The sequence below is a fragment of the Pseudorca crassidens genome, chromosome 11 (genome assembly GCF_039906515.1).
Source record: "Pseudorca crassidens isolate mPseCra1 chromosome 11, mPseCra1.hap1, whole genome shotgun sequence".
Classification (NCBI taxonomy): domain Eukaryota; kingdom Metazoa; phylum Chordata; class Mammalia; order Artiodactyla; family Delphinidae; genus Pseudorca; species Pseudorca crassidens.
Window position 1 is genome coordinate 5774390 of NC_090306.1, and position 26785 is coordinate 5801174.

The following is a 26785-nucleotide window of genomic DNA, read 5'->3' on the forward strand; positions in this document are numbered from 1 at the left end:
TCTCCAGGCAAGCACACTCGCAATATGGCTGGGGGACAGGACAAGGCCAGAGAAGGACCCCCGATCCCGTGCCCTGGGATAGCTTGGTCACGCGTGCAGTGATGGATATGGCCCTCATCTTCCCCAGGAAACACTGCTGTCTAGAAAGTGTCCCCGTGGGGTGAGTACACAGGATGATAAAGTCTCCCATTTGACAGATGGAGAAACAGAGGCACAGAGAAAAGGAAAGGAGCAGCCAGGTTACCACGGGTGGGAGGGGAGCAAGTACCAGAGCAACACCCCACCCCCCATCCCCCGCATCCCTGGAACCCTTCCCGGCCTCACCAAGTATTGCAGTCTACCTTCACCGTCTCTCCGGGGCTGTACTCTCTGCCCTGGTGGAAGCAGGGACACCTTTCCAGGGCCACACACCTGTTGTCCTGCCGGACCTAAGGGAAAGCGATCCAGAAGTCTTGGTGCCGGAACGAGTGATCCAACAGCCGCGGCCAGAGGTGGCCCAGGGAGCCCACGCCCAGTCATGGGCTGGAATCCCGGCTCTTGTCTACACTGGTCCCCCTGGCTCAGCTGAAGACACTCTGACCCCCTCCGCCCTCATACACTGCAGGGGCAGGAGCCCTGGGACCTGGTGGAGACTCTGATAACACATGTCAGAAGCCCTTGAGACGTGCATCTCCTTAGACCCAGTAATTCCTCCAGAGGACTTCTCCAAAGGTAATAGAGTTATAGGCAAAAACTAATGTACAATTATTTATCATTCCAAAATAAAAATGGAAGCAACTAAGTGATTAAACCCATTAAGGCATCTCCAGGTGATGGTGTCCTGTGGAGCGCATTAAAGTCTGAAAAGTTTTGAGAACTACGTATGCTGTTAATTTCTAAAACAAGGGAGAAAAAAAAACTGTATACACATATGGTCCCAATGATTAATATATATATGCATATATTTTTAAAAAAAAAAAGTCTCGAAGGAAATATGTAAGTTGCCTCCAAAGGGCTTGGGAAGTGTAGAAGTTGCCTCTGGTGGGCTAGGATAAGGGAATCTTATTTTCTTTTTTCGTTTTTAAATTTTTTTTCTGAATGTTCTTCATTGAGCATCTACTATGTTCTATAGCTGAAAAAAATGGATAATGTATTTAATAAAGTGAACTAATTAGTGAACAATGCACTTAATGCCGTAGAGGTGAAAGCTGAATAGTGGCCACAGGCAGGGATGGACCAGAACCAGAGGCTGGGGGTTTTCAAGCCCTACGTGCACCCTTGTCACCCCGTCCCCTGATGGTCCAACACACCCTCACAGGGCCTGCCCTTCTTCCCACCCCCCCACCAGTGAAGGAGTAACTATGTGACAAGTTACACTCCTCAGGGGTTCCGGGGCCAGGAGGAAAAGAGCGAAGACCCGCTGGCCCCAGTGACCTGAGGGAGAGCTGGCCAAACCCACGCTGATCCCACACGGAGATCTGCTTCTGTCCCAACCCTAGGAGGCAGCCCCGGATGCCGGCTCTGCGTGACCCTGGGTGAAGGGACCACAGCACTCTGGTTCCAGAGCCACCCGAGGGGCGAGAAGCTGCTGGTCTGGGTCCCTTAGCATCTGTGCGATCCCGTCACTCTGCAGACAAGCCTGGGTTCCCTGGGCCTAGAGCCAGACAAAGCCCTGGGACAGAGCGGTCTTGGGCTGAACAAAGACTAAACTCACGTGTGTGCATATGTATGTGTGCATGCAAGTGTGTGTATGCATGCGTCTGTATTTTCATGCGTTTGTGTGTGAGTTTGCGTGTGTGTGCATGCATGTGTATGTGTATGTGTGTGTATGTGTGGGTGCGTGCGCACGTGTGTGTGTCTGTGTGTTGGAAGGGGTGGAAAGAAGAACCTCCACGACTCAGCCACCAGCTTCATGCAGCCTCTGGCGTGTTCCCGAGTCCCTGAGGCCTAAGGGAAGGGGCAGGATGGGAGCTAGAGTGAGGTAGATGCAGGGGGACCACGCTCTAGGTGGCTTGTACCTCCGGGGGCCACAATGTCCTTGGCAGACATCCAGCTTAGGCACCCGGGAGGGAGGACGGCAGCCCAGTGGGAACAGGGAGGATGGGAAACGTCCCTCCACCCCAGTCTTCAAAAGCCTTGCAATCAGGCTTCACCCCCACACCCCCCAAGCTCGTCATCTTTGATGTAAGTCCCAGACCCGCCACCTCGTGGCTACTCTGGGAATGACCGTGGCCTCCCTGTGGACCCCCGACCTGCTCGCCAGCCCGGGCTCCTGCAGTTAATGGAGACCAACCAGACAACGAGCCTCGTTATGGGAAACATTATGTGAGGCGAGACGATGCAGGATGGATTCCAGAAAGCGGCCCTGCTCACCTCCCCTGAGCGGAAGGAAGCAGGCTGCGGGGAGGCTCCCAGGCCTCTTGGTCTGCGTGCTGGACGTTTTTACCTCTCTCCAGGGTGGTCAACCCACTGACAAAAAGTCCTGCACTCCCAGGGCCCAGGTAACCCCTCGCCTGAGCCAGGGGTGAGTCCCAGGGAGCCCGGCCCTCTTCCAAGGGACAGAAAACTCAAATCCCAGTTTGGCCATGAAACAATACTGTCACCCCCTTCCGAGCTCTCACTGACAAACCACATGGCTCCTCTCTGCCCTGCTTATTTTAGTGAAAGGAGATGACTAATGGATGGATTATGATATTAAAATAGGACCTTGGTATCAAATGAGGACAGGGGCATGGGTTTAGACCTAGGTCAGAGGTGGAGGAAGCAAAGTGGAGCCTTAAAGGGAGAGGAGAGGTTTCTCAGCAGGAGGCTCCCGACTTGGAACAGAAGATCAAATATCACCCGCCCAGCCAGAAGCACCCAGAGTCCTAAAGCGCTAAGAATCCACAGAGATAGGAAGATAAAGACACAAGCAGGAGACGACGGGATGGAGATGAGAACAGGTCCACGTGTAGGGCGGGCCAGTACAGCAGCCCCGAAGTGAACTTCGTGCAAGTCACTTACTTAAACTTCATGTTTGAAAAGAAGAGACCCATTCCTGCCTAGTCTTTTTCCCTTTAGGACACCAGAAGGATAATAAGATAAAGTTGACGAAAGTTGACGAATGTCCTTCAAGGACTTCAGAAGAAAACAGGGAGAAATAGCTGTCGCCATTGTTCACCAGCTCGTGACACCTTGAGTAAGAAAGGCGCGTGCTGAGAACACAGTCCTGGGTCTTGATCAGCAAGAAAAATTCTGAAGTAGAAAAAAATTGGCATTGTTGCTCTTCTCTGAAAAGGCCCCATCTTCACCCCGCCGTACTGACCCATTCTCCAGAATCTTTTATTGCCTTCCAGCTGTCCTCTGTTCTCCCCACCAATACTTCCAGCTCAATGCAGCTGCCTTCAACTAGATGTTTGCTAGAGGAAAGAATCTGATGAAATAACTCATGCGAAAGTGTGAATGACTTCCTATGAGGATTTATAAGGTAAGCTTTTTTAAGTTGTTTTTTATTAACCAAACTAAATTCATACCTAGTATATTTCAGTAAACCTGATTAGGTGACAATTCATAGGAAGTGTAGGAGATATCTTTGATACAGGAGGGCTTTCTTGGGCCTTTTAGAATTACATCTCGTAGGATTTACAGTGCGCACATGAGCGGCCCTCTCTGGATGGGCCCCTGAGCCCAAGCCCTACCTTTCAAAAAGCAGCACCAACCAAAGGGGAAAAGGGGGGAGGGATAAATTGGGAGATTGAGATTGACATGTACACACTACTATACATAAAATAGATGACTAATAAGAACCTGCTGTATAGCTCAGGGAACTCTATTCGATGTAATGACCTATATGGGAATAGAATCTAAAAAAGAGGGGATATATGTATATGTATAACTGATTCGCTTTGCTGTGCACCTGAAACTAACACAACATCGTAAATCAACTAGACTCCAATAAAAATTAATTTAAAAAAAAACAAAAAACACAAAAAAAACCAAGTAGCAGTGCCAAAGCCTTTTCAGTCTTCATAGTGGGCCAGTGAGAAAACTGGGCCTCAGAGGACCAGGGAAATGAACACACGTCTCAGCTGCTGAGAGCTTTTCCAGTACCAGCAGAACTGGGTACCAGTTTGGAAAATGTGACCACTGGACTTCAGGGCATAAGTGAGCATCTCCCAGACAGGGGTACTACACTGGGAGTCAGGAGGCCGGAATTTCCACTACACAGTTATGTAGCCTTGAATGGTTCTGTGTCCTTTCTCTCCTCGGTCTCCTTCTGTGTCCTTGGGGCAGGGCGGGACGGCGGCGGGGGGTGTTGAAAGCGTGAGTCTTAAGGGCTCCTGGCTCTGCCTGGAGACAATTACAGCCCCGACTGGGACGGAGTGAGCCGGGCGGTGGGTTGTGCTTTGCTGCCACCTCGTGGTAGAAGCAGGTAATAGTCTAATTTAAAGGCAGGAAGTGCATTCAAGGATTTTTTAACCGTAGAAAAATACTTGGGAAATTTTCTAGTGCAACCCCTTCATTTTATTGATCTAGTGGGTCTCACATGTGGATCCTGAGGTCCAAAACATTGCTCCCCAGTGTGTACTAACTTCCTATAGCATCTCTGTCCATAATATGGTTCATGCTTTTCCTCCATGAACTTCTTGTAACCGCGGTCATTAAACCACCACTTACGAAGCGACTTCCATGTACCCACCACTGTCACCTCCAACGCTCTCAAGAACCCTTCTGACCCAATTTTACAGGTGAGAAAAATAAAGACACAAAGATGTTAAGTGGCTTGCCACTCTTGAAGTAAACGTCAGGCGCCCAGATTCAAGCCTGGAAGCTCCAGGCAGCTTCTGCACCAACCACCCATCAGTGTGGTCAGAAAGCATCCTCACCCCTGGTCCTATGCAAGGAGACCTTGGCACCGGTGTCAGGAGCAGATGGAGTGAAGCAGAAAGCCTCTGATCTGAGCGGGTACCAGGCCCGGAACAAACTGCAAAGAGGGGGGTGGTCCCCAGGACCAGTGCAGGTCTGTGAGGACGTGAGTGCAGCCAGGAGGGTAGCAGGTGTTTAGAAAATCACGTGCGACATATCCTGTCTGTTACTCATGTTTGCATGTCATTGCCTTTTGCTTCATTTTTCTGATAATTCACTTCTATTATATTTACAAAAGCTTTGGTCCACAACAGATTGGAAATTTATGAAAATGGGCCCTTCCTGGGTCTCTCCCGTGGACCAGAGGAGGGGGCCGGCCCAGCCTCTGAGACAGCCTCGGTTATGGACGAAAACAACAACTGAAGCTATTCGCATGATCCCACATGCCGCGGAGCAGCTAGGCCCGTGAGCCACAATTACTGAAGGCTACGCGTCTGGAGCCTGTGCTCTGCAACAAGAGAGGCTGCAATAGTGAGAGGCCCGCGCACCGCGATGAAGAGTGGCCCCCACTTGCCACAACTAGAGAAAGCCCTCGCGCAGAAACGAAGACCCAACACGGCAAAAATTAATTAATTAATTAATTAACTCGTACCCCCAACATCTTCTTTAAAAATTAAAAAAAAGTGCTTTCACATACGACTCCTTCAGGCCCATGTGTGAAGGCAGAGCAGGAATTCTGTGCCCATGTTACAAATGAGGCAACTGAGGCTCAGCGAAAGTGAATGTGCAAAATCAAGGAGCCAGGAAGCGGTGAGGCCGGGCTGGGCCCTTGGGCCCCTGTTCCTACTCTCCCTGCTCCCTGTGGGTCTGCCCCCAGGAAGGAGCTGCTCCCCCCTCCTCTCGAGTCCTCAGAACCCCTGACCTCTTCCCCCAAACCCTCAGTGACATGCCACAGCCTCCCACCTTCCACAGGGGATGGCCGACGAGACACACCCCCTCGGAGGATGTCTGCACCCATGGGCCCAAACAGTGTTTTCCGCTCCTTTTCCTTTGCGTGGAGGCCAAGAACACACCGCGCACTTCGTGAATCACCCAGACTTTCCTGCTCGCAGATTCGGCCTCCACGATTTGCATGTTAGCTGGCATCATAATGAAGCAGTTGTGAAAACAGCCCAGTCTCGTATCCCACAAGCCTCAAGTTCACAACCCCTGCGGCTGGGGTGAGAGACACCTTGTTAACATGACAGATGTTCAGAGACTGTCCTCGGGAGGCCAGAGGCTGCAGGAGTGCCCACGAGTCCCTAACGATGCGTCCTCATCCTGCATTCAAAGCCTCGCTCTCCATTTAGGACAATAATGCAATTATTGTGGTTACTAATATTTAAGCCTCTCTGTACTATTTCCTTCGTGGGGAAAAAACAAGTTCATTTGAAAGAGCCCCTGATGCTTCCAGTCTCCTGAGCAGCATCCCTCTTTTTGCCAGAGCTTTCTCTGATGTCGGGAGAATTTCTTCTCCAAGTATGGAGAAGGAAGAGTCAAAATTAGAGGCCCTTGGGGTAAAAAAGAACAATATGGAAGTTTCCTCTCCACGCTCCTATTTCTTGTCTGAGTTCCCCCCCTCCTTTATACCTCCTTCTGCTCAGGCACCAAACAAGATCTTCCTGTTTGGGGATGTTCCCTGGCCAATCTCTAGCTCCCCCGTTAGAAAAGATAGTTCTAGAATCCTCAGGGGCTAAGACAGAAGGGAGCACCCAGAGAGAATGGATAACAGCTAGTCTATCCGTCTCGGAGGAGAGAGGGCTGGAGAGAAAGAGAGAGACCGTGTGCCCTGCACACACCCCAGTCCGCAGCCTTCCTGAGGGCCGCTGGTGATGCATCTGAGTTTCCAGCTCCCACAGCCCAGGATACTGCCCCCAGGCCGAGGCCTGGGCATCATGAATGACCTTTACAGCCATTAAGAGGGCCATCTTGCCTCCCCCCACCAATTTTGGCCTCTAGGACTCTCACCCCAGCCCTCACTGCTCACGTTGGGTATGGGGAATTAGAGAAAGCAAGAAGACGGGATGCATTTGAAAGAGAAGAATCCAGAAGTTGCATCCTTCAGGGTGACAAGAATAGTCTATGTATATTTAATCCACAGATGTTCTAAGACTAGACTTGGGACGGAGCTAAGGGGGCCTGGGTGTGCTCAGGCCATTGCCACCACCAGGATGCGCTAGGAGCCAGGCGGCCGCAGACCAGCAGCGGGGGGACCACGAGGAAGGGCTGGCCGAGGGTGACGGTTTGCAGCCTCAGCCCCAGAGACACGGAATGTTAGGAGCTGACCACGACCTCATGGCTCACCCTACAGATGAGGAAAGCAAGGCTCCGTGTGGGGAAGGGATTGGTGGGCCCGCGGCTTGCTGACGGCAGTGTCTTCTCCTGAGATACAGAGTTATACACATAAACGCAAGTCATATGCAAAAATGTGTGCATGTGTGTGTGTGTGTGCGTGCGTGCTTGTGTCTCCTCGTCTTCACACAACGGCACGCAGCCCTTGGGAAGTTCTAGTGGCAATGCCCAGTGGCACTTTTAAGAATTTTCCAGAAATCCTCGCCTCGCTCCCTAGGGCGCCGCTGTGCCAAGTTCTTGTATTTCTGTCAGCTCTCACCAAGAGGAAGATCAACCCCAACTCTCCCATCGGCTCTCTCCCTGCCTCTGGCGGCTGACTCAGCCACAGAGGACTCACCCCTGCCGCCGCCTGCAGCCCGTCTGCAGCCCCAGTGCCGTCCTTGCGGAGCTCTTGTTTCTTTCTCTCTCTGCCTCCGCAGCCCACCTCGCTGCCCCCTGCCCGCGGGAACCCGGCAGGCCTCCGTCCCTCTGCGGCTCGGGTGGCTTACCATGCCCGGGGGGCAGAGGCAGCCGGACACGCAGCCCATGCTCACGCACTCCAGGTCGTAGTTCTGGCAGGTTTTGGCGCACTCCAGCCCTTCGGCCCTCGGGCTGTCAGCAGGACACACCAGCTTGACCATGGGGGGCTGGCAGGACAGGCTTCTTTTGCCTTGGAGTCAGGAAAACCAAAGAGACCATCATTGAAGGGGTGAATGGATCTGCCGTCTACGCTGTCCTTTGCCCCCTGCGTGCAGTCACTCAACCCCAGAGGCTCAGGCTGCCCACGCCCCGGGACAAGGCACTGCTGGACCTCCAGCTGGGTCCGGAACGGCAGCCTCATCTACTCGTCTGAGCTCTGACCTCTTCCTACACTGAAGACGCCTCTGTCGAGCTCAGCATCCCTCTAACGGCCCCCGGTCCTCATCCCCTTTGACCCTGCGCTGTTGCCTGCTGCACTGAATCAGGACGCGCTGCAGAAACATCCAGAGCCAGGCTTGAAGGGACCTGGGTGTGGGTGCTTAAAAGGAACCTTTGCTCCAACACATTTAATTTTAAATTCCTAAAATTAATTCAATCACAACTTTAAAGGGGGCTCTGCTCACGTGGCATCCTCTGTCCAGCCCCTGGCCATCCCAGCCGCTCTATTTCAACCTGTAACACTCCAACCCTGGACACTCCTACACTCCCTGCTTTGTCATTCTCCTCGCTCTGACATCACCATCTGAATGCCATTTATTTTCCTTCTTTGTTGATTGCTCACCCGCATCCCACCCACACACTAGAACACAGGCTCCGTGCAGGCAGGGGGTTTTGTCGCTTTGTTCACTGTTCTATCTCCTGGCAATTAGTAGGTATCACTGTGTTGACTGAGTAAATGATGACAGCAGGTAACTAACTGACACAGCACCTGTGTTTCAAAAACCCTGATGCATTGAATAGCATTTGTATCTTACATGCATATATAGCATGTAGTAGCTCTTATGGACAAGAAAGTCAGAATTCCCAGCCTTGTTTTTATATGGAAACTTTTGTTGGGAAACTGAAACCCTAAGAGGTTAAATGGCTTTTCCAAATAGCACAGAATTCTAGGAGTTTCCTGACTTTGAGAAAAAAAAAAAAAAAAAAAAACCTTCCTGTCACTAGGCTAGAAGACTCTGGGCAAGAGAAGCATCAGACCTGAGAGGCAGAACGCAACAGAGAGGGGTGGAGTGTCGGAAAAAAACGTTACAATGAGAGACAGCAGGAAGAAGAAAGAGGCAGAGGGATGAGTGACCTTGAGGTCTGCTATGGACTGAATGTTTGTATCCCCCCCAAAATTCACATGGGGAAATCCTAACCCCCAAAGGTGATGCTATTAAGAGGTGAGGTTTGGGGCAGGTGATTGGGTCATGAAGGTGGAGCCCTCAGGAATGGGATTAGTCTCCTTAGAGGACACCCCACGGAGTTCCCTTGCCCCTTCCACCAGGTGAGCACACAGCAAGGACCCAGAGGTGGGCCCTCAGCCAGCCATGCGGACATCCTGTTCTTGGACACTTCACCAGGACCAGCCGGAAAACAAACGCTGGCACAGAGCTGTGTCACTGGGAGAGAGGGGGCCTCAGGAAAGTGAGAGGTAGGGAGAAGACGTCAAGCTGGAGGCTGAAAATAGCCCATTTATCTGCCTAAGGGCATCTCGCTCCCCCCTACCAGGAGGGTCCTTTCTAAGCAAGGATGTTGGGTCCTTCTGACCCACAAACGTGGACTATGGTCCCACCAGGTCTCCCTCCTGTGCCTTGTCCTTGAACAGCGCTGCACCTATTAGGACCTTCAAACTGAGGGCACCGAGTCCAAACTCCTCTGTCTCAAATCCACCAGAGAAGCTTTCTAAAGAGGTGTTCCGGTCACCGTGTCCCTCGGTAAAATGAGGCCGTGAAGGACCACTGTACCCACAGCTGCTCCCTGGGTTAAGGTCGCCATGGGCAGAAGAGGGATCTCCCTGTCCATCCTGCAGGCAGTTCAGTCTTTCCCCATCACAAAATTCAACTCCTCCTGCCTCAACCACTGGGATGTGTACATGCAAAGGCACCTCCAGGCCTGGAAGCCACACACACAAACGCATGCCTGAATGCAGCCAGTCCCTCACCCACACCATCTGAGCAGAGGGAGAGGAGAGCCCGTTGGGGGTGGTACTCACTGCGGTGGGACAGGGGGCTGCTGAGGACCGAGTCGGGCAGCAGGCTCCCCGGGGCTCCACTCGTGGAGCAGTGCATGAAGCCATCCTCACAGTAGCTGCAGAGAGGAGGTCACAGCCTGACTTAGAGGGATTCCCCACCTCCCACAGGGCGCTCTGCCCCCTCCGGCCGGGCTCCCATCCCATAACCTGGCTGAAACGCAGCTGCTGAGGCCACCAGTGACCTCCATGCCACTGGACCCAATGCAACTGTTTTCACTTCTTTTCTTACTTTACCTCCTTCCACATTAGTCATCCCTGTTGCCTGCTCCATCCTCTTCTACAAAAAGAAAACAAAACATCCCTCCTGGTTTTCCTCCCACTTTGCTGGTTGCTCGTCTCAGGCTCACTGTAGCTCCGCCCCCCTGAGGACTCATCCAGCCCCTCTCTCCTCCTCCTACTGTGTGTGCCATTTGCAAGTCCAGCCTCAACTACAGAGAGGACTCACAGATTCACATCAGCAGCTCCGATCTCTCCGTTGAACTTAAGATCCACGTATTGAAATGCTTATGTGATAACCACCTGTGTGGCTTAGTGTGCCCAAAACTGAGCTCACTGTCCCCCCTCCAAAGCCAATTCTCCCCCGGGGCTTGGATTCTTCGAATGAAACCACCATCCATCTAGTTTCACAAACCGGAAACCCAGGGCTCAGCCCTGACACTGCCTTCTCCCCACCCCCGACACCCTATGCATCCCCAGGCCCTGGGCTTGGTGGCTTGAATATCGCTGGAAGCCACAGCCACCTCCATCTCCACTGCTGAGCCCCACCCCCATCACCTGGATGGTGCAGAAGCCTTCCGACTGATGTCCTGCATCTCTCCTCACCTCCCTCCAAAACACATACCTCGTGGCCAAGTATCTTTGCAAAACCCAAATCTGATTATGTCACATTCCTGCTTGGAATCCTTCAATAGCTTCCCTTCAACAGGCCTTAGGATGAAGGTCAAACCCCTCCCATGGCCTCCCAGGTTCCCCAGGGTCTGAGCCCTGCTACCCGTCCCCCATCCATCCCCCTGGCCTTCTTTTCATCCTGAAGGTGCATTGCCCCACTCAAATGCAAACGCTCCTGCACACACTGTTTCCTCTGACCTGACATTACTTACACACACACACACACACACACACACACACACACACAAAACCGCCTTTGTCCCCCCCCCCATTTCAAGCTTTCATAGACCACATACTTTGCTTCCTACCACACTTGTAACTTTACATGCATTTGAGTTATTATTTGGTTAACAACTCTCTCTGCCACTGGACTATAAGATCCAAGAGGGTAGGGACTTCCCTGGCAATCCAGTGGTTAAGACACCGAGCTTCCACTGCAGGGGGAGCAGGTTCGATCTCTGGTCAGGGAACTAAGATCCCATATGCCTAGTGGCGTGGCCAAAAAATAGAAAATAAAAAGATCCAAGAGGGTAGAAGCCATGGAAGATTGTCCCTTACTCCTCACCACCGTAAACAAGGCTGTGATTGACATCTTCATACATGTACCCTACATGAAGACCTCTAATATATATGCCCAGGTGCGACTACCAGGTGTGGATGTCCAATTCGCATAGACTGTGCCCCTGGCTCTCTCAGGTACAACTGGACTTGGGTTTGAAGGGAGCAAAGCACCTTCAGCATTCAAAGGAAGCCAGTGCATTGGAGAGGGGACAGGTAGCAGAGGTCAGATCCCATGGGGCCTGGGAGGCCGTGGGAGGGATTTGACCTTCATCCTAAGGCCTGTTGAGGGGAAGGTTTGGAAGGATTCCAAGCAGGAATGTGACATAATCAGATTGAGATTTTGAAACAATCCTGGGAGTATGTGAACAAGTCTGTGTCCACCAGGAGCAGGTCAGGGGCCCCATGTCCCATGGTCCTGCCAACACTTGGCATTATTCAGATTTCAAATTTTCCCAGTAAAACAGATACGCAGTAACGTTTATTGCTTCATTTTGCGTTTCGCTGATTATAATGATTTTGAACATTTTTAACGTGACTGCTGTTCAATCAGCAGCTGTTGAATGCACAAGGGAATCAGCCCTTCCCTCCCTGGGCCCATGCAGATTCTGCACTTCTGGTTTTTAACTAACACCTGGCTTAAAAAGATCCTTCCCCCAAATGCCATGTTCTATCTATCATTTGGACATGACCAAAAAGCTTAATTTTACTTTAAAAAAAAAGAAAACCTTGCAGGTAGGTTACAAGTCAACTCCTGGCTCACAGCTGGCCTCCCTGGAGTGAGCACTCCACTGCGATGGCTGTGTGGGTACCACACGAAAGGTCTGGAGAAACCTCCAGGTCACGTGTGCTTGCACCTTCCTACCACCTTTCCATGGGCATCACGAACACCTGCCCCAGCTGTGCTGATTCTTCAGTGTGTTGTCAGAAGAATAAAAATAAAAATAGAACCCTGGTGATCCAGTGGTTAAGAATCCGGCTTCCAATGCAGGGGACACAGGTTCAATCCCTGGTCGGGGAACTGGGATCCCACATGCTGCGGGGCAACTAAGCCCGCTCGCCGCAACTACTGAGCCCACGCGCCCTGGAGACCACGTGCCACAGCTAGAGAGAAGCCCGTGTGCCGCCACCGAGACTTAACACAGCCAAATAAATTAATTAATTAAAAAGAATAAAAATAAACAGCCACAGACAAGTCCCGAGTTCCCGCTGGCTCACATTCTCCCTGAAATCCAATTTTCTAAATGAAGTGGAGAAACAGATGATCTATAGCTTTCAGCCCTGGTGCCTGAAGGGGAGGCTGGGAAGAGGAGGTGGTCATGGAGAGGCCACTGATGCCCAAACCCTGAGAAGAGCCTGAAGCCAGGGCTACCCCCTGGCCCTCTGCCCACCCAGGAGCTGCTGTCCCCCACAACCTTCCTTCTGCTTCCGATATGCTAAAATTGGTTATTTTTACCAATACCAGCTGCATTGCTGTCCTCAGTCACCCCAGCCCCCTACCCTCTGTCTTCTTTCCTCACCACACTATGAAACAAGGGGGCCACTGTGACCTTCTGATCGCCATATTCAACAGCCTCTTCTTCGTGTAACGTGAAGAGTTCAAGGGTCCCTGGGTTCCAGCCACTTGCTGGATGATTTGGGAAAGTGATAATCTCTCTAAGCCTCCAATTCCTTACTAAAAAAGCAAGTCCTGCTTGCCTAACAGTGTTGTTTCAAGGCCCCAGAGAGAAACACCTTGAATATTATAGCTCGACAACTATGGTAAAACAACCACTGGGCTAAGGCCAAATGCCCAAGCCAACAGAAGATGGTACGACTCCCCTGTTCCCTTCATGTCCATGATATGGGCCCCTCCTGGTTCTGCCCTTTCCGCTGGCCTATTTTCTTTGGCCTCTCTCATGGGATCCCCTTTCTCCTCCCCTGGTCCTCTGAACATTCTCACATCTTTGGTCCTCGCCTCTTAGAAGCCTAGCTACTCTCACGGCTATAACTGGTACCTCCAGCCCCAATCTCTTACTCAAGCTCCAAACCCATAATTCCAGCCATCGGTTCCACTCATTCACCAAGATGCCCTCTCGGTCACTCAAAGTCATCGAGGCCAAAACCGAACTCATTATCTTCCCTCCACCTACAAAGAGCCCGCTTGCAGTTCTTGGTCTCGCTGTTCTCCCAAGCATTCAAGTTCAGAACCCTGGGACCACCTTCAATACACCTCCCCCTCCTCCCAAACATCCCACTGGTCTGTTTACCTTCCCGGCATCTCTAGCTCCTGACCCCCTGCGTCTTTGCTGCTATTACTTGGCCCAGGGCCTTACCTTCCGACTAGACTATGTCAACATCTTCCCACAACTGACCTCATAACTCATGCAGCTTCCAGAACCTACTCCCTAAAACTACACTTTGACCCTATTTCCTCTCTGCTCAAACCCTCCGAGGTCCTACGGCCTACTGCTCAAGCATCAGTCCTCACCTTACCTTCCACAGACCGACCCCTGATGCTGGTCCCAGCTTCCCCCCAGTCTTATCTTTCCCTTACGCACACATACGTTCCCCCAGAGGACTTACCTTGGTGACTGATGAGTATGCCTTGTGCATTTTAGTCCCCGGATCGCTGCTCCACCCCTAAAACCCTCCACCTCACTTCTTTTTTTTTTTTTTTGCGGTACGCGGGCCTCTCACTGTTGTGGCCTCTCCCGTTGCGGAGCACAGGCTCCGGACGCGCAGGCTCAGCGACCATGGCTCACGGGCCCAGCCGCTCCGCGGCATGTGGGATCTTCCCGGACTGGGGCACGAACCCGCGTCCCCCGCATCGGTAGGCGGACTCTCAACCACTGCGCCACCAGGGAAGCCCCTCAACCTCACTTCTGCCAGTAGAATCCTCCTCAAACTCAAAAGTTACCTCCTGCACTGAGTCTTCCCCAATTCCTCCCAAACGGAAGAGATCCTTCCCTTTTCTGAACGAGCAGGGGTTTTTATGGTTCTGATACGGCGAGTCTACCACATATAGTTATTTCATCTCAGTAAACATGAATGGTACCTACTTTGTATCAGAACGGTTAGCTACTAGGGATCAGGGCCTAAGACACAGTCTCTACTCTTCAGGAGGTCACAGTCTAGAGGGGAGATTTAACACATTTTTGCATAAATCCAGGCCCAATGACCATAACTGTTTTAATACAAGTGTCAACAACCCACTTTGGATATAGGAGATTGGGAAGGATGGCAAATTAATCTCAATGGAGTGATGAGAAAAAGCTTCATGCCAAATGCAACGTGCAGACCCTGATTGGATCTTGACTTGGACAAACCAATTGTAAAAAGACATTTGGGGACAATCAGGAAAAAGTGAACATGGATTGAATATTAGATGTTATGAAGGAATGATTGTTAATGTTTAGGTTAATAATGGTATTGTGCTTAGATTTATTTTTTTTTAAGTGTTTCTCTGTTGGAAATACATACTGAAGTATTTTCAGATGAAATGAAATAATATCTGAGGTGTTCTTTAAATTATTCCAGCCAAAAAGGGGAGAAAGGGATCAATCAAACCAGAGTGGCGAAGTGGTGATAATTATGGAGGCTGGGGCTGGATGCATTAGGGCCCCTTACACTATTCTCTCCAGTTTGATGTCTGAAATTTTCCATAATCAGGACATTTCAACTGGTTTCCCTCATAGATTGTCAGCTTCTCTGGGGCCCATCCTGTGTCTGGTTCATCTTTAGGTTACAATCTCTAGCCCAGCGCTGAGACAGAACTGGTGCCAATGAGGCGTTTATAAATGTTGTTACAAATTTCTTCCGCGACCGTGACAGCCCTGCTGACTGACCATGACCAAGGGCCTGGGTGAAGGACAGCAGGAAGCGCGCATGACCTGGAGCTGTTTTTCGGGAAAAGCGTAAAGCGAGTCAGGACGGTGGTGCACCCTTGAGGCAATGCTGCTACGGTATGTCTCCTCCTGGCTCGAGTGCTTCCGCCTGAGGATGCCGACAGGAGGCTGAAGGGGAGCGGGGCAAGGAGAGCTCCCCTCTTTTGTTCTAGAAAAGGGAAGCTGAGACCTAGTGCAGAGAAATGGGGCTTCACACGTGACAGCTGGCTTACTGTTCATCACTTACTTCTGCCGCCAGCCTGGAGCTCCAGTGCCCCGCACAGCAAGGCAGTCGGAAGACCGGGGTGAAACCTCAGCTTTGCTCCCGACTTGCTGTGCAACGCTGGACAGGCACTGCCTGTCCTGGGCGTCAGTTTACCCATCCATGAAATGAAGGACATGGAGGAACGTTTCCCTGCCCTGCCGTTCCCGAGGTCCCCAGTCCCACTGCTCGACTTACCACGTGGTGTGATGGTCCGAGAAGACGTCTTCGGGCTGGAAGATCTCGCCGTCGTAGTAACAGGGGCACTGGGCCTTGGGCACACAGGCCCCGGTCTCATCCAGGTAGAGCCCCAGGGGGCAGAAGCAGCCCTCCAGGCAGACCTCAGTGCACTCCTCGTCCGGGTAAGACAAGGAGCGGCAGGTGAGGTTGCAGGGGGTCCCACACTGCAGGTACACCTGGCCTCGTGGGCAACTCAGCGCTGAGGAGAGAGGGCGGGGGAAGGACAGCCTCAGTGGAAGCATTAAGATGACCAGGACTGTGGTTCTAGGACCGGGGGTGCCACCCCTTGCCGCTGGGACCCCCAGTCATATCCGTACAGTCACTGCCTTCTCTTCCCACTGTAAGCAAAAGTGTGTTTTTATTTTCACGAACGTCTGTTCTAATCACGGACGTACACGTTTTCTCCTCTGCTTAACCAGGGGGACCATGCTTTGGTCATCTCTGAATTCTCAAAGCCTGGGACATAGTAGAAATCCTAGTGGATTTTAGGGCTGTAGATATTAAAAAGGACTGGCAGGGATGGGCAAGGGCATTTCTTCCCTGATGATAATAACAATAACAGCTCCGTTAACTGAGCACCCACTGAACACCCTGCTCTTCACCGTGGGTTTTATGCCTTGGCTGCCTCTCAGTGCATTAGATCTCACAACCCCGCCCCCCCCCCGCCCCGAGGTAAGAAACCTGAAACTTAACTTAGTGACTCATCAGGGTCACGCCTCCCAGGTAGAGGCCGAGGCAGGATTTGAACCCAGCTCTCTGTGACCCCAAAGCTCACGCTCTTAACCATTATGCTCTAGAAAGGAAATGGTCCCCTAGGAACCAGGCTTTGGGGACGTGACGGTCACAGAGAGCAGGGACACCCTTACACCTGCCCCAGCAACGCAGGCAGCGTCCACCTACCCACAGCCCTCACCCCACCCCCCGGCCTCCCACACAGAAACGGCACAACAGACACAGGCTGACAGGAAGCACGGCAACGCGGCAAAGCAGCTAAGGGAGTGAGTGGGCGCCGGATCCCCAATTCCTGGGTTCAAGTCCCAGTGCCACCTCTAGTTAGCACTGTCCTCTCTGGAATATAAAAATAACGTCCACCCGGGTCGCTGTGAAGGTTAAGTGAGTGCAGAGCCCCGCCTGGCAGGGGGTGGATGTTTGCTGCTTTATTGCCCTCGTGATAACGGGAAATGCAGTCCCAGCTCCACAGGCTCCAGACAAAGGTCCCCTCCTAAGAGGACCCAGCACTCAGCCCGCTCTGCACTCACGGCGCTCTCGCGAGCACCCTGATGATGGAATCCTTTACTGGGGGGTGGGGGGTGTTGGGGGAGGCCCTAGGCTCTTTCACAACACTTTCTCGTTGCTGATCAGCTGTCGTCCAAGAAATGAGAATCTCCCTGGGGACACTCCTCCCGGGACCATTAGAACCTTCCCCTCCCTGTCAGGAGCCATTTCTACAGCAGAAACCCGCTGGCTGTGTTCCACAGGGGCTGGAAACGGAAAGCCTGGCCATGAACTTCAGAAACGGCCAAGCCCTGCAACCTCCCTGCCTACAACTGCTCCGGGGGTGGTGTTTGAGGGGAGGGGTTTTAACCATATTAGACACAGGCTTTTCTCTGAACCAGCGGAGAGGCTGGGTCATTGGATGAATATTTAGAGCAAAGGCAGATTAAGATGGGACTGCGTTGGGCCATAAAGATGGGAATTCCATTCAATCCATTGAGCCTACGCCTAAAAGGGCAATCTCCCCCATCCAGGAGGAGCAGGAAGGCTTTTCTCTCTGGGGAGCTGGCCCGGAGCTGTGTTAAATTGCTCCTTCTTCCCCAGAGGTAATGTGCGTCAGTTTAACAGATGTTGACTATGTGTCCACGGCGTGGCAGGGGCTCTGCTAGGCTGGGGGATGCAGAGACAGTAAGACTTGGTCCCTGCCTGCCAGAGGCCCATGGTCTTGTCTTTCCAAAGGAAGCATAACCAGTTTACAAGGAAAAACATGTGTTGTGGGCTTCCCTGGTGGCGCAGTGGTTGAGAGTCTGCCTGCCGATGCAGGGGACGCGGGTTCGTGCCCCGGTCCGGGAAGATCCCACATGCCGTGGAGCGGCTGGGCCCGTGAGCCATGGCCGCTGAGCCTGCGCGTCCGGAGCCTGTGCTCCGCAACGGGAGAGGCCACAACAGTGAGAGGCCCGCGTACCACAAAAAAAACAAAAAAAACAAAAAACAAAACATGTGTTGTGCTTCTCCAGACTCTCCTCTCAGCACCCTGCGAAGCAGCTACGCAATCAGGCCTTGCTCCAGGAGTGTCCCCCAGTGGGTGTGGCCTCTTCTTGGGGATGCAGTTAGTGGTTTAGGGAGTCTGTTCATTTCTCAGGAAGGGAACATAAGGTGCAGGTTGAAGGTAGGAGCCCAGGCATCCCGCCTACCTTCCTCAGGCCTCAGAGGGACAACCCGTGACCACCTGGCTGGTTTTCACTGGTTCAACTCATAGAGACAGACTCCTCTTGTCCTTAAAAGTCTCCAGGGACAGGTCCTTCCCACCACCCACACTTCCTGCCTCAGGAGCCAGGAAACTCTAAACAAAGCTCAGCGCCCGCTGCTGCGGGGTCAGCTCACCCCCTCTTGTTCCGTTCTGGGTGGAGGTTAAGAACAGCTGCTCCTGAAGTTTAAAGAATATTTCGGTAAGCCCTCAGCATGCTGGGAGACTGTCCTAAATTAGGAACCCCCTCGGATGCTGTAGCACAGGGACGATGCCTAATTTCTAACACTGGGGGACCACCAAAGCACAGTCACAGACAGACGCCACTTACTCCAAATTACGCCCCCAATTTCTGAACAGCAAATGCTGATAAGGGTTTTTGGAGGGTGAAGTAAAGCGCTCGAAGCAAGTTACCCAGAAAGGTCCCAGCCTCAGTTCTCCCAGCTGCTGGCCCGTGACCCCGTGACACCCCAGGGCTAGAGGGACAGGGGCACAACCTCACACATCTAAACACTTGTTGCATTTCGTCCTTACTTTGTCTCTGCTTCTTGTTTTTATAAGGTGGCTTAGACTCGAATCATAACTTGGCTCATTTGACCCCAAATAGTGACACTTCTAGAGCCCCTAAACCTAAACTTCTCTTCAAATACATGATATTAAGACCTTTTGCCGTTTCTTGTAGTCCCTATTTTCCTGCTCTGTCAGAACCACTGACATTTTAGTCTCCAAACGCATCTACTTCACCCTATAAATCGGAGTATCCACTAGACCTTATCCTCCTTGAACGCCTTCACTTCTACGCATCCCAACTATTATTCCACCACCAACAGAAACAACATTTTTGTCAAGAAAGTGCCTTTTAAAAGCCCGGTCAAGTGCACCGCCTCCAGAAAGCCTTCCTTGGTTACCCCGACCTTACTCTACTAATTCTCTTGCTCACTGTGACAGGCACCTAGTAGGGAGGCAGCTTCCATCTGTGCCTCAAAAAGGAAGGTCGAGGCCCTGAAGCACTGCGACAGCCTCACCACGCAGGGCACTCGGCAAATGTTCCCAGAGCGACAGTACCAACCAACCAGGGACCAGAGTGTGGGGCAGACACCAACTCCGGTGCCGGCATCTACCAGTGCAGCGTGGGGCTCTCACGTCGTCTGGGGACGAGGATGTTATTCTACTTTACATGGCTTCACGCGGTGCTGGAGATGTGGGCGGGGACTGCCCCGATGGTTTGCCCGAAGTTATAAGCAGAGGATTGGTACCTGCATCTCCCATCACTTCATCAGATCCTCCAGGGATGCAGGGACCCACTGACTCCTCAACCCGGCCCTACATGCATCCCACGCTAGGTGGCAGCGACCACAGGAAATCTCTACCAGGCAGGGACGCCAAGGTTCTAGGCCCCCAGGTAGGGGGTCAACTTGCCCTCCAGGTACAGGTCCGTTCCCATCGCCCCGTCCTTCGGGGAGATGAGAATCGAGAGGAGACGAGAGGGGATGCCCTGGGCCCGTTCAGACAGCGCTCTGAACAGGACCAGCGCGGAGGCCGCAGGGCATCCCAGTGGATCCCGCTAGGTGGCGTGGCGTTGGAAGGGCAGCGGGCGGGGAGGACACCCACCGCAGAAGCTGGGCTCCCGCCAGCCGATGTGCACGCCGCTCCGGGCACAGGCCGCCGCGTAGTTGGCCACCGCGTCGCACAGGCAGTCTCTGCCGTTGGTGCAGGAGCACACGTCGTAGCGGCAGTTCTGCAGGTAGGGCAGCGGGCCCACGGCGCCGTGGCAGGCCTTGAACTTGGGCGACGTCAGGATGGCGCAGGACTCGTCCGCGAATCTGGCTGTGGGGAGAGGAGCGGCGTGGTCTGAGGCGCCCGCAGGCGATGCGCGCGCGGACCCCAGGGTCACCGGCTCCGGCTCGAAATCCCCGTCCCCGCCCCTCCCTCGCTGCAGCAGCGGTAAAAACAAATTCTCTCAGGTCTGGGAATCATGGCGATTTTTCTTCCGCAGCCAATATACTTTCCTGATGGCTTAAATACATAATCAACCACATTTCCTAGGGAGAAACTGATGAGTTCCCTGATGAGTAAGAGGGTAAGAGGGGGCAGTCGATGTAGGCCTGAGGACGCTACCGCAGACGCATCTGCCCATGGCCAGCCCCGTGCATCTATCTTACGATAATTTAATTGCTGCTCCAAGAGACCGAGAACGTCCAGGGGAAGAACTACGGGCTACTCTTTTCTTTCCCAGGGTGTGGCCCACGGAGGGTGCTCAATAGACTTTGAAGAATAAATGGTCCAGATGAAGATCATCAAATGCTGATGGTGAAAACAAAGACCCACCTCCCCCAACGGTGGGCGCACCATCCACGGAATGCACTGGAACCCGGGGGAATCTCAGGGTTCTGGGGGCGCGCCTGCGCCTCCCCCCCACGGTGGGCGCACCGTCCACGGAATGCACTGGAACCCGGGGGAACCTCAGGGTTCTGGGGGCACGCCTGGCTCCCCCCCAAGGGTGGGCGCACCGTCCACGGAATGCACTGGAACCCGGGGGAATCTCAGGGTTCTGGGGGCGCGCCTGCCCCTCCCCCCACGGTGGGCGCACCGTCCATGGAATGCACTGGAACCCGAGGGAGCTCGGGGCTCCGGGGGCCCCCAGTCCAGGTCTCACATACTCAGGCGCGGGTTGAGGCTGCAGGGGTCGCTGGGCTGCTTCTGTAGGTCCTCGCAGTCCGCACGCAGCTTCCAGGAGTTTCCGAAGTGCTCCACCAGGGGCTCCACCAGGCCCGCGGGCGTCAGGAAGTCGTCCCCCTGGTTGCCGTTGTAATTCCCGCACAGGCCGCACGTCCTCCCCGAGTAGACCGGGGACAGCTGCGGGGGACAGACCACCTTGGAGCAGCCGCCAAAGCAGCCACAGCCTCCTTGGTCTCATGAGATGGTTTTCATCATCAAAAGCGATCCCCAGGTGAAAAATAAATATGAATTTAATAAACCACAGCTAAGCCCTAGGCTGCAAAAGAAAATAAAACGGGAACTGCAGTATCTTCACCAGCAGCTCCGTGCCCCCTCTTAAATCCTTTGAGTCAGAGACCTGTCCTGCAGGAAAGGGTTTAGAGATTATCCTATCACTTAAAGACAGGGACACAGAGAGGGACAGCAACTTGCCTGAGGTCACAGAGCTGCGACCAGTGGATGGGCGGAGCTCCATCACCCTGCCTGTCAGAGGAGATGCCCAGGGGCATGGAGTGCAAAGCCAGCGCCCCTTTCTTGCACACTTATCTCTGCCACACACATGGGCGAAGCAGGCTGAGCTGTTATGGTGCAACTCTTCTTAGAACGTACATTGGGTGACAAAGAAAAACACCTTCCTAACTTTGTTTTTTTAAAATAAATTTATTTATTTTATTTATTTATTTTTTTGGCTGCATGGGGTCTTCGTTGTGGTGCACAGGCTTTCCCTAGTTGCGGCGAGCAGGGCCTACTCTTCATTACAGTGCACGGGCTTCTCATTCTTCCTGGACCAGGGCTCGAACCTGTGTCCCCTGCACTGGCAGGCGGATTCTTAAACACTCAGCCACCGTCCCCCTTCCTAATTTCTTGATTTTGACTTGGCCACTGAGCATCACTGAGGAAAAAAGGCCCCGAGCCAAGAGGACCCCGGGGGTTGTGATCATGATCAGAGGAGGTGGGGTCAGCGAGGACCCGGGGGCAGCCTGCGAGGGTGAGCAGCGGGGGATGCAGGCCACCGGCACGTGGCTTGTTCTCCTGCTTCTGAGTCCGGGATGCACATTCAGGAACGTTTTGGGGAGTCGAGCCTGTCTCTCACACGGTATGGCCGGGGGCATCTGCTGGTGTCTACTGAGGGGGGTCCTGGTTCAAACTGGAGCAGAAGCTGGGACCCCAGGGCCCTGACTTGCTCTGCAATTTACCAGGGTTAAACTGTGGCTGCGGAACCTCCCTGTGTTCTGATACCTGCTGGGCCGGGCTTTGTGAGGTCATCTCCTGGAGCCCCTTCCAGCTCTGACTTGACAAGATGCAGGATGAACAAGCTAGTGCGGGTTCCAAACCCGTATAAATTGTACCCAAGTAAATATCATTAATAAGAAGGAGGATGGAGTAGCGTTTCCTCGTTTGCTTGACAAACAGCAAGCGTTGGCGCCTCAGGCACCAGCCCTCCCCTGACCTCGCAGTGAGAACGTCAGTCCTCCCCGCCCAGCACTTCCTGCCCCTCCTTTGCTTTCCCTCTCTCTCCCTCGCCAGGATTTATCGCCTTCTAACACGTGACACAATTTCCTTATTGGTCTGCTTACTGTGCGTCTCCCCCCATCAGAATTTAAACTAAACGAAGCCAGGATTCTGGTCCGCTTTGTTTCACTGTTGGACCTCGGCCACCAATTCGGTGCGTGGATGGTTGAACAGTGTCTGCACGGATTCGTGAGTGAGCGAGGCTCCCCTCCGGACGCCGACACCCAAGGCCAGCCCCGCCCAAGGCCAGCCCCGGCGAAGCAGTGAAGCCGGGGAGACGTCTGTCCCCTCACCTCCGTCTCAGTGTCCGCTCTCTTCCCTCCTAGTTCTCAGGCCCTGAGCACCTCAGGCTCCCCAGGTCACCTCGGGCACACCCGCCAGGTCTGCCGTCTCCACCCTCCCCCACTCTCTAAGCCTGTCTTCTTCCGTCCCAGGGGCTTGTCTCAGAGGTTGGCTCAGCAAGGGTTAGGAGGGTGCGCATGCTGGTGGGAGCCAGGCCAGGCTGCCCTCCTCCCGGCCCGCAGTGCCTCGACTGTCCGAGATCAGGGACTTGGAGAACGCACTTGCTATCTGCTATCTGAAATAGCAGTGTCACTTCTGACAGGATGAAAAGTGTCCGAGTCCCTTCTACTCCGCTTGGCCTAATGCCGAGCTGCGCCTGCATCACAGCCAGCAGGGCCTGGACCTCGGGACCCGTGCCTCAGCCGGGGAGCCACTGGCAGCCCCTCATCCCACCTCATCTGGCTGCTGCCCCCCGGGGGGTGGGGGCCCCGCCCTGCCGCTCCCTGCCGTCCTAACCTCCAGCAGGGGTCTTCAGCTCGGTGGTCCCCACAAACCCTGGGGTCAGCATGGGGACACGTTCCCTCCACCCCATCCACAAACGCCCCCTTTCCTCCTCCAGCCGAAACACATAGCGCATTCCCCAGGCCCCGGGGTCGTCTGCCCTGTCCTGAGTCTTGACCAGGGAAGGCTTCTTCTCTTTAGCCAAACTGACCAAACGTAGCCCCAGAGATAACCCTGCATCTCATTCCCACAGAAACAAGTGCCCCTTCTCTCCTCAGAGGAGACAGATAAACCTGAGGCAGGGAGGTCAGCCACCCGAGACAAGACCAAGGTATATGTGCCTGCTGAAGGCGGGGAGGGGCACCTGACAGATCAACAGCACCCTCTCGGTGTGGTGGGAGATGCCTGAGAAAGTGGGACGGCTGACAGGGGCACCACCCTTGAAGACCAGGGTGCAGGAGACCCAAGTTCTGCTCTCACTCTGTAACCAACTGACTGGGAGTCACTTTCCTGCTCCAGAAAAGATAGGATCTTTATTTCCAACTGTACTTGAGGGGTTGATAAGATCTCCAAAAACCTTCATGTTCTATAGTGTGTGGTCATAGTTTTATTTTTTATAAAAGAAAAAAAAAGGCGTTAATTTGGAACTTTCTCAGGGTCTTCAAAGACAAGAGAAAGAAAGAACATGACATCACGAGGAAGGAGACCACCAGGATGTCATCGAGGACACCCCAGGCGCCCATCACGGGATCATACCGAGGGCTTATGGAACACGGAACCTCTGGAAGCAGGAGGGGACACTCCAGGGATCCTAATGTATTCAGGGTGGGGGTTCTCAAAGTGTGGACATGGGACCCATGGCAGGGGGTGATCCCTGAGACCCTTTCAAAGGGTCCACGAGGCCAAAACTATTTTCATAATCACACGAAAACGTTACTTGGCTTTTTCCCTCTCATCTGTACAAGTGCGCAGTGGACTTTTCCAGAGTCTGCTTGACATGTAATATTGCAGAAGATTGAACCCAGAAGCAGATGAGACTCCAGCTGTCTTCCATTAAGCCAGCCATTAAAGAAATTTGCAGAAACATAAAACAGTGGTATTCTCACTACCTAATTTTGTTTCGGAAAACAGATTTTTTAACGTTTATATCAATGTGTAGTCGCTTTACTATTGTTATTTTTTAATGAATTAATAAATGTCTCTGATTTAATTTCTAATCTGGTAAGTATCAATGGCTATAACCTCCGTAAAGGATCTCGGGGTTCTCCATAATTCTGAAGAGTGCAAAGGCATCTGAAGACCTCAGAGTGAGAAGCGCTGGTCTACTGGGGGCGACGCTGCCCGGGGAGCTGATCGGGTGCGCAGTCCTGGGCGCGTCTCCCAGCCCCCATGAGCCTTGCTTGCTTCGTTTATGAAACGGCAGTGACAATACCTTCCAGGGAAATTTCCAGAGGGAAACAAGCCCTGTGAAATACATGGCTTCCCCTCCCAGCATGACTCTAGGGCCACAGAAAGCAGAGGAAGTGGCCCCTAGGCTGCAGAGGCCCCGGGACCACGGGAGGGGGTTGGTAGTTCCCAGGACAACCTTCCACAGGCAGTGGGTACACGACACAGGGTCTTGGCTGTGAGTCCCACTGTGGGCGCCCCGCCCCGGGGAACACCCCCTGATTCCAGACCTGGTTGCAGCCAGGAGCCTGGGCAGCAAATCAACTGCTTCTCCAGCCCCGCATGAGCCCATCCAGTCTGGACACCCCTTGGGGTACCAGAGCCCAGCACCCGGGAACTCCCGGGGTGAACAAGGGGCATCCAGACAGCAAACACCAGCCTCTTATACACAGAGAGGCCTGTTCCTCGCTCTGGGGGCGCAGGGCCGGGGGAGAAAGGAATTCCCCGCCCACCCTTGACCTCTCCCCCCAGAGCACAACGGGGACTTTGTAAGGTCTGGCTGCAGCGTGGCCGTGCTCAGGAGGGCACCTACCTTCACCAGCAGCCTCCCGCGGCCGTCCCAGTCTATCTGCAGGTCCTCCCCGTAGCTGAGGTGCACGGAGGCCATCACAGTGTGCTGGATGCGGAGGTCACCTGGAACCCAGCAAGGACGGGATTTAGGCTAAGATGGGGAGAGGGCAGGAGAGCGGCAGGCAGATGGATAGTAGGGAAAGATGGGGTATCTCACAAAGGACTGTAGCAATCAAAGCAGTGAGTTAGGGGGCAGCTGGGGATGTCCATGAGGCTTAAGGTGGGGGGTGTCTCAGAGGCAAGGTGATCAGGGTGGGTGTAGTGCAAATTGGGCTCCCCCAGGAAGGCACCTCCATATCTATCCCTGCTGTAGCCTGCCATTCCCTGTACTGCCACAAGGGGTCAGCAGAGGCTCCTGCATCCTTAGCTGAGGCAGGTGCCCTGAGCCTGGGTCCGTTTCCCATTGAACCCCTAACCCCTGAGCATTTCCTCGGCCCCTCTGCTGTTGCACATGCTTCCAGGCTAAGTTACTCAGTCCTCACGGCTGACTGGTGCTCTGCGCACAGCTGAAACGGCAGTTTTCTCTGGTGAAGAGGTAGGAGGCATACCTCTTCCCCGGAGAGACATACATAGCATTAACACACATAGGCACCCTCAAGTTCACCATGTGCAAAGCCGGGATAATGGGCCATGGGCTGGCCAGCGGTCTTGAAGAAGAAGAAGAAGAGGGGAGGCGTCAGGGAGCCCCTCTGAGGGTGAAGGTTGGAAACAGGCTGTGCAAAATGGTGCATAACAACCTGGCAAAGTCACTGAACAGGTAGATTTTCCTACAGGTCACGGGGTCATCTGGCTTTGCCCCATGACATCTTGGGGTCTGACCCATCACCAGCCACCCCGCCCCCAGCCAGCTTCCTCTGCTCCTCCTCCTCCAGGAAGCCTTCCTTTCTTGCAGGAGGCAGACCAGGACGCCCAGCCTGCCCTCCAGAGTTAGCTCTCCTGCACATTTGCGCAGAAGAGGTGGCAGCGAGCACTGCCGAGGGGCGGGGGCGCTGAGGGTGAGCTGGGGGGGGCCTTGGGGGAGGAGGGCACCCACCTTGCAGGAGGGGGATCTGGATGTCCTGACCGTCCACGGCAACGCCTCCCCCGTGCTTCAGCCTGACGACGTTGCTGTGCTGGCCGGGCAGGCGGACGGTGACCGAGCGCGTGCAGACCGCGTCGGGGTCGTCAGCACACTGCCGAGGGGGGCACACCGAGGGACGTCACCAAATCCCCACCAGCCCCGCGGCCCAGCCCCCGACCCATCCCCTCGGGGAAAGCCCTCCACCCACGCAGCCCTTCTCACACGGAACCACTCCCCGGTCCCAGAACCATCTCTGGGAAGGGCCCGGGGTTATGCCACAGAGAGGCCCAAAGCCCAGGCCTCCCACCGCCCAGCACCATCCCGCTCTGGTCCTTCGTCAGGATTCTAGGCCTTGCTTGCCCTTGGTCCTTGGGCCTGTTGCTCCACAGGCGCTCAGGTCCTCAGGGGAGCCCTGTGCGCCCTGTCTGTCTTCCCCTTTGCTCAGCTGTCCAGAGGAAGGCCGTGCACACGGAGCCATCTTGCCCCCCTCACCCCTGTGGCTGCCCTGGGGCTG

At 53.8% G+C, this 26785-nt stretch overlaps 1 protein-coding gene across 7 annotated transcripts in view; it reads right to left on the reverse strand.

The window, feature by feature from the left end:
* Positions 1–26785, reverse strand: part of VWF (von Willebrand factor) — a 197711-nt gene that overhangs the window by 61207 nt on the left and 109719 nt on the right. For all 7 annotated transcript variants that reach the window (XM_067695488.1, XM_067695485.1, XM_067695489.1 and 4 more), the window contains 8 exons: positions 26245–26383; positions 25174–25274; positions 20843–21038; positions 19794–20009; positions 15680–15920; positions 9869–9963; positions 7704–7864; positions 325–428 (listed from right to left, as the gene is read on the reverse strand). In XM_067695488.1, coding sequence (XP_067551589.1) covers positions 325–428; positions 7704–7864; positions 9869–9963; positions 15680–15920; positions 19794–20009; positions 20843–21038; positions 25174–25274; positions 26245–26383 — 1253 coding nt within the window. The remainder of the gene's footprint in view (positions 1–324; positions 429–7703; positions 7865–9868; positions 9964–15679; positions 15921–19793; positions 20010–20842; positions 21039–25173; positions 25275–26244; positions 26384–26785) is intronic.